Below are 12,643 nucleotides of genomic sequence, written 5' to 3'. Positions count from 1 at the left end.
TAATTTTTGATTCGCATATTAATTTAGTGTTAAATAACAGTTATCAATCAATAACAGTTATGCAATCAAAAATGAAGGCTTGTCAATGTTTGCAATATTACATTTTTCATTGTCGACCATCCAATGCATTTCCACTACCAAATGTTCTCAGTATTTTGTTGCGTTAATGGTTTGTTGGACAAAGTATAATACATAATTATGTATACCTAAGCCCATATGATACATAATTTTGGCAACAAAAATATGTTGCACAAGCTCCACCTTCTGCGCTTTTCCAGTCATATATAAGTATAAATTCCAGTTTTTTCGCTATGAAACAAAACATTCTCATTAGTCATATTGAAGTCATTGTGATTTATATGAGACATGTTGTGTTACTTGGGAAACATTCTTTAACGCAAAAAACTTCACAACACACAATTCGACAATAGTTACGACAAGCAACGTTCATTTACTGCAGCTAACATTGATATTTGTGCTCCATTACGAATAAATAAAATCGTGTGATACGATGATCAATTTCACCCTTCTGATCAATTACACCCGATTTTACGGTACTTCTTCTTGTGTGCTACCGCCAGAAGTGTTCTGACAGTGGTGATTTTGGCTACCGGCGCGTACGTTTTGTCGAAATCGACCCCTTTCCGTTGCGAATAGCCTTTCGCAACCAGCCGCGCTTTGTAGCGATCCACGTTACCGGCATCGTCTCGCTTCACCTTAAACACCCACTTGCAATCCACAAGGTGTTTTCCTGCCGGTTTCGGTACGAGTTCCCATGTCTTGTTCTTGCGTAGTGACTCGAGCTCACTATTGACTGTTTAACGATAAACTTGCGACGATCGACGCGCCACCATATTCCATATAACGGAGTGTATTAGAACCAACTTGGAGGTGATGATTTGGAGGCTATTTGGCAATTTGGAGGTTAAAATCCCCTCGAAACACTAGCGATTTTGCGGTGGGATGTTGACGTTTGATGACGAATTGATGGCAGATTTCCAGTGGCTCCAGTCATCTGGATTCCTCAGGCCATCGATGGTTGACGGTAGGTCCTCTACGAACGCCTCCGCATTCAATGCGAAAGCCATCTCCACGTCGCCTGTCGCTTGGGAATCAGCAGAACCTGCAAAACATTCTCCGCCAGTATTTGCTTCAAAGCCAGTAATAAAATCAAGAAACTTACCGGGGATTCTGCGCTCCCGTCCGCTTTGCCTCGTGGACACTTCTGCAGGGGAGTTTCCACTATTTGATTGCGAAGGGAGCGCACCGGTTGATTCCTCGTACTCATCATCAGCGGATTCGCTTCCTCCAAGCGATTCAATTTCGCTCGGTTTCGCTGCTTCAGGTCCAACACCCACTTTCACAACAGGTTCATCATCGTCGTCGGAGTCGTATACCACCTTCACTGGTTCGGTACGCTTCATCTTTCTGTTTTCGTCAAAAACGATATCACGGGATGTGAAAATCGTTTTCTTCCTAGGATCCCAAATCCTGTAGCCGTTGGTGGTGTATCCAACCATTACATTTTTCTCAAGACTCCGGGTCCAACTTACCACGCTTCTCTTCGGGCACCCAAGTGAAAGCAGTTGAACCGAACACTCGCATCTTGTCTACATTCGGTTTTCTGCCGTACCACATTTCATACGGAGTTTTTCTCTCTTCCAGAGCAGACGTCGGACTTCTATTCAGGATGTAAGCGGCGGTAAGGACAGCTTCACCCCACATCGCTCTTGGCAAACCAGCATCTTGCAGCATGGAACGAGATTTATCCAGCAACGTGCGATTTAATCGTTCCGCTACCCCGTTCTGCTGCGGAGTGTACGGAACGTGTTAGAGATTCTTAAGGTTGGGAACCACTATTGTCCCCAACCGGGCTTTTGTCCTGGGCCTCAGGGTCGTTTCAAATTGCTCCAAGAGGAAATTGGGGAGATGGGCGGAAAAATTTCCCTTTTAAAAAACTCAAACGTAGTCCTACGTCAAAATTTACGTTGTCGAGGTGGACAAAACCGAAATCTGGAGGAGATGGAGGAAATACAGGGCTTTGCTAGCAATATTCAAAAGTTCTCAATTTGATTATAAGATTCGTTTTAATTTGGGGCATTTTATCTTACAAAGAAGGAAGGAAAATAGGATTTACATTACCACACAGCTTCTTATGGGGCCTGAACCGTCTACCAAGGCGCTGCTGGTCCCGGCACCATCCACCGCGGTGTTAGCTTTGTCCTGGACGGATGAAAATGGTGTCTTCAGTGGCAGTGGAGTTCGTCGCACTCAGAGGACGTGACGGATTCTTCAGCTGGTAGGCCGTTAACCACTTCGCTGGCCGGACCAAACTATTCTCGCGGCCGCTCACACTGGGTGGTCCTTCGTGCCGGATGAACTTGTTCCGAACTAGCGGCGCACGGATTCTCACAAGCTTTCTGGATTCCACTACTGGACACTAGCCGACCGGACCAAGAACAATGAAAGGGGCACACCGGGACTTTTCAGTTCACTATTCGAGGAGAAAAATTAAGTGGAAATAAAGCGCGCACTACTTGCTATTATCGTGGTGGTTCACCTATTAGAGACCGTTTGTCTGTTGACAAACGGTTTTATTGGATCGCTGCTGTCGATTCGCTACCAAGGTTATGACAGTTGTCACTGGTAGCGGTGGTATGTAGTAATACAATGGGAATAGGGAGGGGGATGTTCATGGTGGAGTGCATTCGATATTTATTGGTATAATTATTTTTTTCCAATTTCATTTTATTTCAGGAATAAGCATTTCAATTTTAAATTCATGTTATTTTTAAGCAGCCGTAATTTTAATAAATGCGATAACAGTAATAAGGGTAGTAATAAGAAAAATAATAATGGTAAGGATAATAATAAAAGTAAAAATTAGAATAATAATAAGAATAATAATAATAATAATAATAATAAGAATAATAATGAAAAAAAAACTATTTACAGGGAATATTTACAAAAAACAAATGTAACCATTTTGAGAGGTTACAAACGGTTGTCTCCATACGGATGCCTTCAGTGCGGCAATACTTCCTGAACGACTTATCAGTGTACTCCCCGCCGTTGTCGCACCGGAGCCTCGACACCCTTGTGCCGAAGAATGACGTTACCAGTGCACAGTACTGCTCGAATTTCTCCAGGACCTCATCTTTAGATTCGAGCAAATAAAACGTCGTGAAGTGGCTATAGTCGTCCATAAACGACACATAATAGCGCTTGCCATTCCACGTAGTCGGAGTAAACGGCCCACACACGACGGAGTGTATGAGTTCCAACGGACGAGACGAACGCCGCTCAACACTATCGTCAAAAGGTTGTCGAGTCTGCTTACCTGCCAAGCAAATTTCGCACAAACATTGATCGGGCCATTGCCGAATCTCCGTCGCTGTCTCGATCATACCGTCCTTCCAGAGCTTCTTCAAGTTCGCACCTCCTAGGTGACCGTATCTTCGATGCCACAACTCAAAGCTGTCGTTCTTCGGTGTCATGGCACTTGCACTCGTTGGTTCCGCACCATCACGATGGTAGATATCGAGAGTGTACAGTTGACCGGTCCGTTGGCCAACGCATACAATGCGCCCGTCCTTCTCAATGGCCACTTTTCCTCCGCCAATCTTCACCCTCATTCCAATGTCCTCAAGTCGACGCATAGAGAACAAATTGCACTGCAACTCAGGCACGTACAAAACGTTCTTCACCACCGACGGTTGCCGGTTTCCATCTACCATCATATCGACACGGATTGTGCCGGCTGATTCTGCCACGATGGTATGGCCGGATTTGGCCACAGAAATGGACACTTTGCGCTTGAGTGTTTGCATGTCTTCGAAGAGCAACTTATCTCGCACCATGTGGTCTGTCGCACCCCAATCCAAAAACCATTCAATACGCTTACTCGACATCGCAGTAGGCGCCGAAAAAGCACCGTTGCCCGTGGTTGCAATGAAAGAAATTTCACTCTCACACGTGGCATGCGCACCGCTGCCGTTGGATTTTCGGCTCCATTTTGATTTTGGTTTGGTGCATTTCTCACGTTGCGTGCTTCCCGCTGGCCGGAAATCGGGACATTCCGCACGTTTGTGCCCGAAACGACCACACTCAAAGTACTTGAAGCCACTTTTCTTCCCAGTGAAGGCTGACTCACCTGTAGCGTCCTCCACGTGGCTCGATTGATTTGCACGTTTTGCTGATTCATCTATCAGCCGCTTTTTAACGTACTCCAGGGTTAGCTGGTCCGGTTGGATGGTCTCCAAAGCCGTAATCAAGGCATCATACGACTTCGGTAGCGAGAGCAAAAGCTGGCAAACCACGTCTTCCTCTTCAATTTTTACTCCGGCAGCCTTCATTTCACGGAGCTTTTTTCAAATTTGAGCAGGTATACCTTAACGTTTTCTCATTCTCTCAAACGCAACTCCTGGAACTGCTTCTTCAGGAAAAGCTTCCCGGCGATTCCGACACGCTCGAATGCGTTCTTCAAAGCGTCCCACGCTTCTTTCGCCGTACTTTTGTCCTTCACGTAATCAAGTTGGTCCTCTGCTATTCGGTGGATGAGTAATTAATTGCACTTCCGGTCCCTGGCCATGTGTTCTTCGAGGTTCTTCTTCTTCTCCGCCCTGACAGCAGCCGTGTCCTCCGGGAGATCCCTCGCGTACTCCTCGTCCTCGATGGCGTTCTCCAGACAGTCCAACAAATTTTTGTCCTCCATCAGAACCTCAATTCGGAATTTCCAGTTTCCGAAATTGGTTCCATCGAATAGCCACAACTTTTCTTCACCCATTTTTCGCGTCGCAAACACTACTTTTTCCGCGCTGGGCCGATAACCTAATAAAATAGGCAGAGCTACACGTGCACACGTCTTTATTCTATATCTAGTTAGGTTGCTAATGGCAACGTGATCGGTTGCACGCTCAACAACCTTAACATTACATTTGTAAACATATTTTTGAGTATTTTTTGTTACAAATCGCTAATTTTAGATTTTTTTCTGAACGTAGTGGTATTCTAGTTCGCTTTAAATGATTTTGGTCATTGGCACAGTAAGCTCTCAGTTAATAACTGTGGAAGTGCTCGTAAGAACACTAAGCTGAGAAGCAGGCTCTGTCCCAGTGGGACGTAATGCCAGAAAGAGAGAGAGAGGATATTCCGAAATTATTTGGGGGACGCTGGCCAAATAAAGATCTTAATAGCTAGGAGATATCTCCTAGAGATATCTAGAGATATTGCGTATTTCTTTCACTACTGGACTGCGAAGTGCGTCTTCATAAGTGCGAAAATTCGAATAAAAGTGCGGGATTGCATCGAATCATGTTGGGGTCTTCAGCGGGGTTATTCTTTGGACTACAAGGAATAACCCCGATGAAGACACCGACACGATTTGATGCAATCGCGCACTTTTATGAGCATTTCCGCACTTGTAAAAACTTCTGCGATAGTCCAGTGATGAAAGAAATGCGCAATATCTCCTAGCATATTTAATCGATTTGTATGTTTCTTTCATTGTAACTCCTTATCATCAAGCTTTGTATAGATCACTATTTAATTTTTTGATAAATTGACGCAAAACAAAATTGCCGCTAAAGATATTTTATGTGGAGACTGTTGGTCTCCCAAGGAACATCGGAATATCTTCAAAACCAGATCACCAATGACATATATCGACATGTATCCTTAAACTAGTTTTTTGTAGTCGCAAGATAATTTAGTCACATTTCATGGCGTAAGGGCATGTTCATAAATTTCATAGCTTTGAACCGGGTGGGTGGGTGTCTAAGTATTTAAGTTAAAATAAAACTTGAAACCAGCCAAATTTTTTTCCCGAATTTAGCTCTTTCCTGATTTTGTCAACCCTAAATGCAGCATGGGGCTGACAAAATCGGGACATTACTGTAATTTGTTTCTCATGCGACATGTCGCTACTGCGCGGGGTTTGAGGGCGGCAAAGCTTAATTTTGATTACACAGCACTAGCACCACTGGGTCCTTCCTTAGCCGAGTGGTTAGAGTCCGCGGCTACAAAGCAAAGCCATGCTGAAGGTGTCTGGTTTCAATTCCCGGTCGGTCCAGGATCTTTTCGTAAAGTAAATTTCCTTGACTTCCCTGGGCATAGAGTATAATCGTACCTGCCACACGATATACGAATGTGAAACTGGTAACTTTGGCAAAGAAAGCTCTTAGTTAATAACTGTGGAAGTGTTAATAATAACACTAAGCTGAGAGGCAGGCTCTGTCCCAGTGAGGACTTCAATGTCAAGAAGAAGAAGAAGAAGCACTAGCGCCACGCAGATAGCGGCTGGCTTCAAGAACTAGTGCTTGCTGTGCAGGAGGCGCTAGTGGAATGCCAAACATTCAGTAACAGAGAAACATACGTCACACTCTGATCATTGTCCATCGAGCACCTTTCAAATGGTTGTATCGTGTTCTCAGGAAATATCCTTGGAATGCGATTATCTAAAAATGTGGATACACACAGATGAAAATCGGAAAATGTTTGTACTGGGTACATGACTGGTCCCACAAATTTAAAACCGTTTCTTCGACAGCCCAAGGTCTTACTCTTTAAGTCTATGGTAGAATCGTTTAGCCCAGTGCCCCATTTTGCCACATATTGCGAATTTCATTTGTCGTGCAGGACATTCGATAGTTTCCTGGGTATGGCCATAACGACCGCAACCATAACAAATTAACCGATCATTCGATGAACGAAACGCAACATACGAGTTCTTAATACGTTGATTGCCTTGGAAACCGCGCCGTAAGGGCTTCACGACGCTATTGATCTCCTAGTGTACTCCAAGAAAAATCCACGGAATGCGATTATCTGAAAATGTCTATACACTCAGTTGAAAACCGGAAGGTGTTCGGGCATAGTGTGACAATCGAGAAAGACTCAATTTAGCGTAACATCATTTGTGTACCATGCCTATAGGCTGGATAGATGCTCATCTGAATTTAAGACAATGTTCAGCATCACGCATTAGAATTAATAATAATCTAATGCTAATCAATATTCATCCAACATTTACAAAGGTTCTTATTCTATGGGATTTCCTACATACTTGGGACTGTTATGCGAATATGTGCAGTAAAAGCCAGCGACCAAAACGGTCAAGCAAATTACCGAAAGTTCAGCAAAACATATTTTGTTGAATCGATTGCTGCTGTTATGCAACATGAAGAAAATCAGCAAAATTTTGCTGGTTTTCAGCGTAATAAAAATCCACGTGGCCTTTTAGAAATCTTATAGACCACCCTCGTGGCTTTTCCTCCAAGCAAACATTTTAGAATTATGGAACGTGACCATCTTCTCTAACAGCTTCTCCAACCATGATGCAGTGTGAACCTATAGCTGTGAATGGTTATGTGTTATGTGGCAGTCATCATTTCAAATATCTCGTATCAGCATACCCAACAGACTAACATTCCTCTATTTACATACACTAGTTAATTGTCTTTATTTAATTATTAATTATATATCGTTTATTCATTATTATTTATACCTTCTTTCTCTTCGTGCTTTCTACCGTCGTTCTTTTCTTTTTTTCTTGTCTTGTATGTGTCTTATGTGTATTTTTTAATTTTCACATCCATAATCGCCTACCTTCTCTGCGGTTCGCTCTTCTTTTCGCATAATTCTAGATTATATAGCACAGAATTATTTATCCTTCATGCTGTCCGGAATTAGTTCCACATTTTTGCTTGCACCCCATATGTCATCCCACCTTTCTTTTCATCAATAGTGTCACATTTCGCCTTCTGTTTGTTTTGCGTGGTTATTTCTTTCTAGCTCACTGGGGGGTCGCAAAAGTATAGATAACAATTTATAGTTTGTTTTTTACAATTTTCAAAGCTATATATGTATTTTTTTATATGTTTTCCCATTTTCTTTGTTTATTATTTGTTTTGTCAGTATATATACTTTCTTTTGTTTGTTTAAAGATATTTAATTCAAAAAAATAAAACGGAAATGAAGTGTTCTTTTTTACTCCGGTGAAGTTTTTTCACTATCCAATTCAAAGTTTTACGTTACATAACACATTGTTTTTCTCATTAACATTTTTTTGTTTACTTTTCTGAATGGTGAACAATGAACTTGTGTGTTGAAGTGTATGATAATCTTCTATCTGTAGCTGACCGTTTTTTGTTTGGTTTTCGTCTTTGTCTATTTATACCGTTTGTTTACAGATTTGTATTGATTTTTTTCAGCATGATTTCACTATGTTTCATCGTTGAGTTGAGTTTTTGTTCTTTAGTTTTGTCCTATATTTACTTTCACCTTTCTAAGATCATTTTGTCAATGCACGAAAGTAGTTTTTGGCAGAGTCTATGAATGGAGAGTTGCGCGAAGAGACTTCTTTGAATGGTTGTTCTTCTTCGTCTTCGAAAATAGCCCCTATCTGTTTTGCTGGTCTGCTCGATAGGTAGACGGTTTGACAGTTCGATAGGTAGATTTGGTTTCACTCTTCGCGCAACTCTCCATTCATAAACTCTGGTTTTTGGGACAAAATTGTCAATAAAGCAATACGTGTATGTGGGTGATCGTGTCTCGTTGCATGATGTCGTTCTGTTTGTATGAGATGTTGAGCGAAACAATAGACTTTTGGTTATCACATCACTGGATGACGGATGACTGATTGTGAATGGCGAGAGTAGAGAGTTGTTTTGTTTTATACGTGTTAATCCTTTGATTCGATTCGAGACACTTTAATAGAAGAAACGACTAGCTTCTCTTAAAACTTTTTTTTTATTTTGGTTTGGTAAGTGGACACAGAGATATGATGTCGAAGAAAAATCTGTTGATTATCATGTCACTATCGATAAAATTCTACGTTTTGCAAGAAATTGTACTAAAGGTCGCGCTAATCGACGGGAAAGAAAATGACTTCCATTTGAAAGTTTTACGTTCATGTTTCCATGCGCAGGATAATGCAAGCTGGAAACCATAGGTATGGAATCCGGGCACCGTTCCTGTGGCACATGGTTTGTAAGCAAAAGCCTTTTAATCTCAGTGTGCAATAAATAGAATAACCATTCGGCGCGTGTACGGATGGAAGAGATTTGAACCGAAGGGTGAAAGAAACACTGACAAAAATCGTATCTTGTTCTTCTTTGCTAATGATTATATCAGATTTAGTAGTATCTTTGTTTCCACTATTTTGTAAGTGTGTCCTATAGTTAGTTTGTGTTTCCCTAAAGTTCAAATTTATAACAATTTTTTGATCTAACCTTATGTTCTTGTTCAGCAAACCAAACAATGCGTGTAGTCTAGATTCTGTTTTTGCTGTTTCTCGTTGGAACTCAACAATACAGTTGTTTTACTCTTTGTTGACGTTTTGCATTGTTTGTTAACAAAATCCTTGAAGTTTGAGTAGTTTTATCATGCACTTTTGTTTCAGTGTAGTGACGTACTATTTCGCCATGTGATGTATAATTATAATATGCTTGTTTTCGGTAGTTCTTCAATTGTATTCTCATTTTGGTGTTCTTGCGACTTTTGGGGACATGTAAAAATGCGGAGTTTGGAATTATTATGCTGTTACTTTTGTGTGCTGTTTGTTTTGTTCTCTAATAGTTTCTTTTTAAACTGGTTTATGTGTGTTACTTTGGGATCCATTTCCTGCAGAGTATATTTGACAGAACAATTTACGCTTTTTCATGTTAGGGAAAAGCTCGAGGAAAAAACTTTGGGCGTAACGATCAATAACGAAGAAAGCGTCACTTTGTCACTAGACAAAGCCCAAACAAGTTCAGTAACAACATACATAAATTTATTTAGTTAGGTTTAATAAATGATTAGAAAACAAACATTTTTTCCGAATCTTACTTTTTGGTTTCTGTTGCCCGATAAATATGCACAATAGATCATATGTAAAGAGTTGTGTTTGTCGTCACTATATTCTTAATAATTCTTCAAATTGTATCATTTAATGTGAGTGTTGCTGCTGTGTTTTGTGTATTTTTGTCTGTTTTACTTGTTTTTTACCTCCGAATAAGTACGTGTGTGTCTTATGATTTACCGATTTTAATTTTTAAACTGATGCTGATTAGAAACTAGTGACGAGAGATCCTGTACGAGTGCCGCCGGAGCAGCTGGGACTTGCTGCTGTACCTGCATTGGCATCTGCTGCATCGGGGGCATCATCATCGGCTGTTGTGGTTGTTCAGCTGGCATAAATTTCGCTAAAACACAAATTCACAGAAAAAAAACGAGAAGAAACAATTCCGCATTAGTTCAATACAAACATCCCACGTAAACGCACACTAACACATTTTCACACGAGGTGCTGGCACCAATACCAACTTCTACGCAGATAGTTGAGGAAAGGGAACAAAAGATATTCATCCAATTGTACATATATATATAGTTTATAGATAGAGGGCATAATTTGGCGTTTCTAAGTCACAATCAACATTTGCAGCTAAAAGACAAATCACTCGGCTAGGGATACAATATAGAATACAGGCGCTAACAATGTAATTATGCAGCACTAGAAGTGTAGGTAGCAAACAATACGTCGCATTGGATCGTGACCCTGGTAAAGTAATTGTAGAAACGTTGGTCACAGTAGGCTATCTGGGTCATGAACCAATACGAAATATTTGTTTAAATGTTGCTTGTACATACAGGCTTGTTATGCAATATTTGTTCAGCGCATGTATCATATAGGTGGACTGGAGGGTTATGCGTTTTAAATATTTGCTATGGTACAAAGTGTTTAAATTATTTGTTTCATATGTTTTCGTGTTAGTACTTAAACCATATTATTTTTTTACGTTTTCGTACCCTATGTGCAGAATCTCAATAAAGAGAATCTGAAAATAGTTTGAATATTGTATTTTTTATTTCCGCCCTTCTTTCGACAGATACGCGTATTTCGACTATCACTTATTGCCTTCTTCACACAACTACAATTTGTGAACTGATATAAATATATAAGTATAAAACTATATCAATCAAGATAAAGTTCCCATTTGATTCATGTGCCAACCATGTATTTTGCAATGCGGGTATGCCCCTGGAGAGTATGTGCGAAATGAATACACTATTGCCAATCTTTGTTTGCATTGAATGCAGCAACTCAAATGTAATCCTTGAACCTGACACATACATTTCATGTGTCACTTTCATCGGATGTATTTATTATGCACATCAAAGGGGTGATTTGCTGCATGAATCAGAGATGTTTTGAATAAAATCACAACTAACTTCCAAACTGTTTAACAAAGTACGATTGGAACTAGTAGTAATTCCGATGAAATAGTATATTGAGTATTGTGATACCGCAAAAGATAGCTATACAACCGATGCGATGATTGTCTATCTGTTTGTATTGCTTTGTGTAACATTGCTGCTGGCTATCTTTTACCGTAGCACAATACTTTCTTCGATTTTGATTCTCTAGGTTCTCCATTTTTACCTCATATACATTCTATTGTAGCTAAGTACAAACCAGGTAATCACAACTCCAGAGCAAAACGGCGAAAACATTGTTTAGTTGCCATTTTTGTTTACACAATGTGATTTGAAACGGTATAAAGTTTGCACATACGTTGAATATGACTCAAATGATATGTAAGAGCCATACTAATGTAAGATATTTGCTACGAATGTACTGCTTATATGATACAAATGGAATTGATGAAATAGACAAATCGAATTAGGTATGTGCAACTGCACGTGTATTCCAGGGGACTGTTGTTTCTTGAAAACAGTTGCACATACCTGGCACGGTGTTTTTTCATGTAACTTTATAAAAAAAAAATCGGCATGTCTCAAATTTGGACCAATGAAAGACAAGACCTTCCTCTTTCATTTGCTGCCAAAATGAAAATAATCCATTTATTGAAATTTTGTTGTTTGTAATATCATTTTAAATGCACCGTAAATTAATAAATTTTGGTGAGATGAACTGTTGAAACGGATTTACATGAAAATGTTGCAAAAATCTAGTGTTAATATCTTGTAGATTATATTCTAGACAGCTCTAGACCTCAAAATTTACAAGCCGAGGCGCAAATTAAAATTTTCGAGTTGCCTCTCTTTTGCTTTCATCCATTAATGAAATTTGCATTCCTTTCCAAACTAAGTATGTCAACCAACCTGTTTCAATTTTTATTTGTAACTCAAGAGCAATATTCATCTTTCTGACATGGCTTAGGAACAAGCAATCGAAAGAGAAAAGGTCGAAAGGACAATATAAGTCGAAAGACAAAAGGAAGACAAGACAAATGGTCGAAAATGCAAAAGGTCAAAAAACAGCGTCCATTTATTACGTAACGCTTAAATTGGAAATTTGTGTCCCCCTCCTCCCTCCGTAACGCTTTTTATATGGAAAATTTTGAATTTTTGTATGAGCCGTAACGCTTGAGCCTACTTCCCCCTCCCCCTAGAGTGTTCTTTTTTTTCTCTTTATTCCTGTTCGATGTTTTGCCCTTTCAACTTTATGTCATAGATTCTAGAGGCCAACAAACAGAATTGCTGACAAATATTCTCAGATTAGCCAGTCTAGGGCTGAAAATCTCATAAATAAAGATAAGAATATATATATATATATATATATATATATATATATATATATATATATATATATATATATATATATATATATATATATATATATATATATATATATATATAT

At 39.8% G+C, this 12,643-nt stretch overlaps 1 protein-coding gene across 6 annotated transcripts in view; it reads right to left on the bottom strand.

Annotated features, from left to right (window-relative positions):
- Positions 1-8,698: 8,698 nt before the first annotated feature.
- The window catches only part of LOC110675820 (vesicle-associated membrane protein 2), a 65,046-nt gene continuing 61,101 nt past the window's right edge, over positions 8,699-12,643 (bottom strand). For 4 of the 6 annotated variants that reach the window (XM_021841676.1, XM_021841674.1, XM_021841675.1 and 1 more), the window contains one exon: positions 8,699-10,184. In XM_021841676.1, the coding sequence (XP_021697368.1) occupies positions 10,027-10,184 (158 nt within the window). In that variant the 3' untranslated portion in view covers positions 8,699-10,026. The remainder of the gene's footprint in view (positions 10,185-12,643) is intronic. The other 2 variants (XR_002499823.1, XR_002499824.1) reach the window with 1 other exon arrangement.

The sequence above is a fragment of the Aedes aegypti genome, chromosome 2, assembly GCF_002204515.2.
Source record: "Aedes aegypti strain LVP_AGWG chromosome 2, AaegL5.0 Primary Assembly, whole genome shotgun sequence".
In the NCBI taxonomy this organism is placed as follows: Eukaryota; Metazoa; Arthropoda; class Insecta; order Diptera; family Culicidae; genus Aedes; species Aedes aegypti.
The sequence above is the reverse complement of the archived record's forward strand: the minus strand, read 5'-3'. Positions and strand labels throughout refer to the sequence as shown.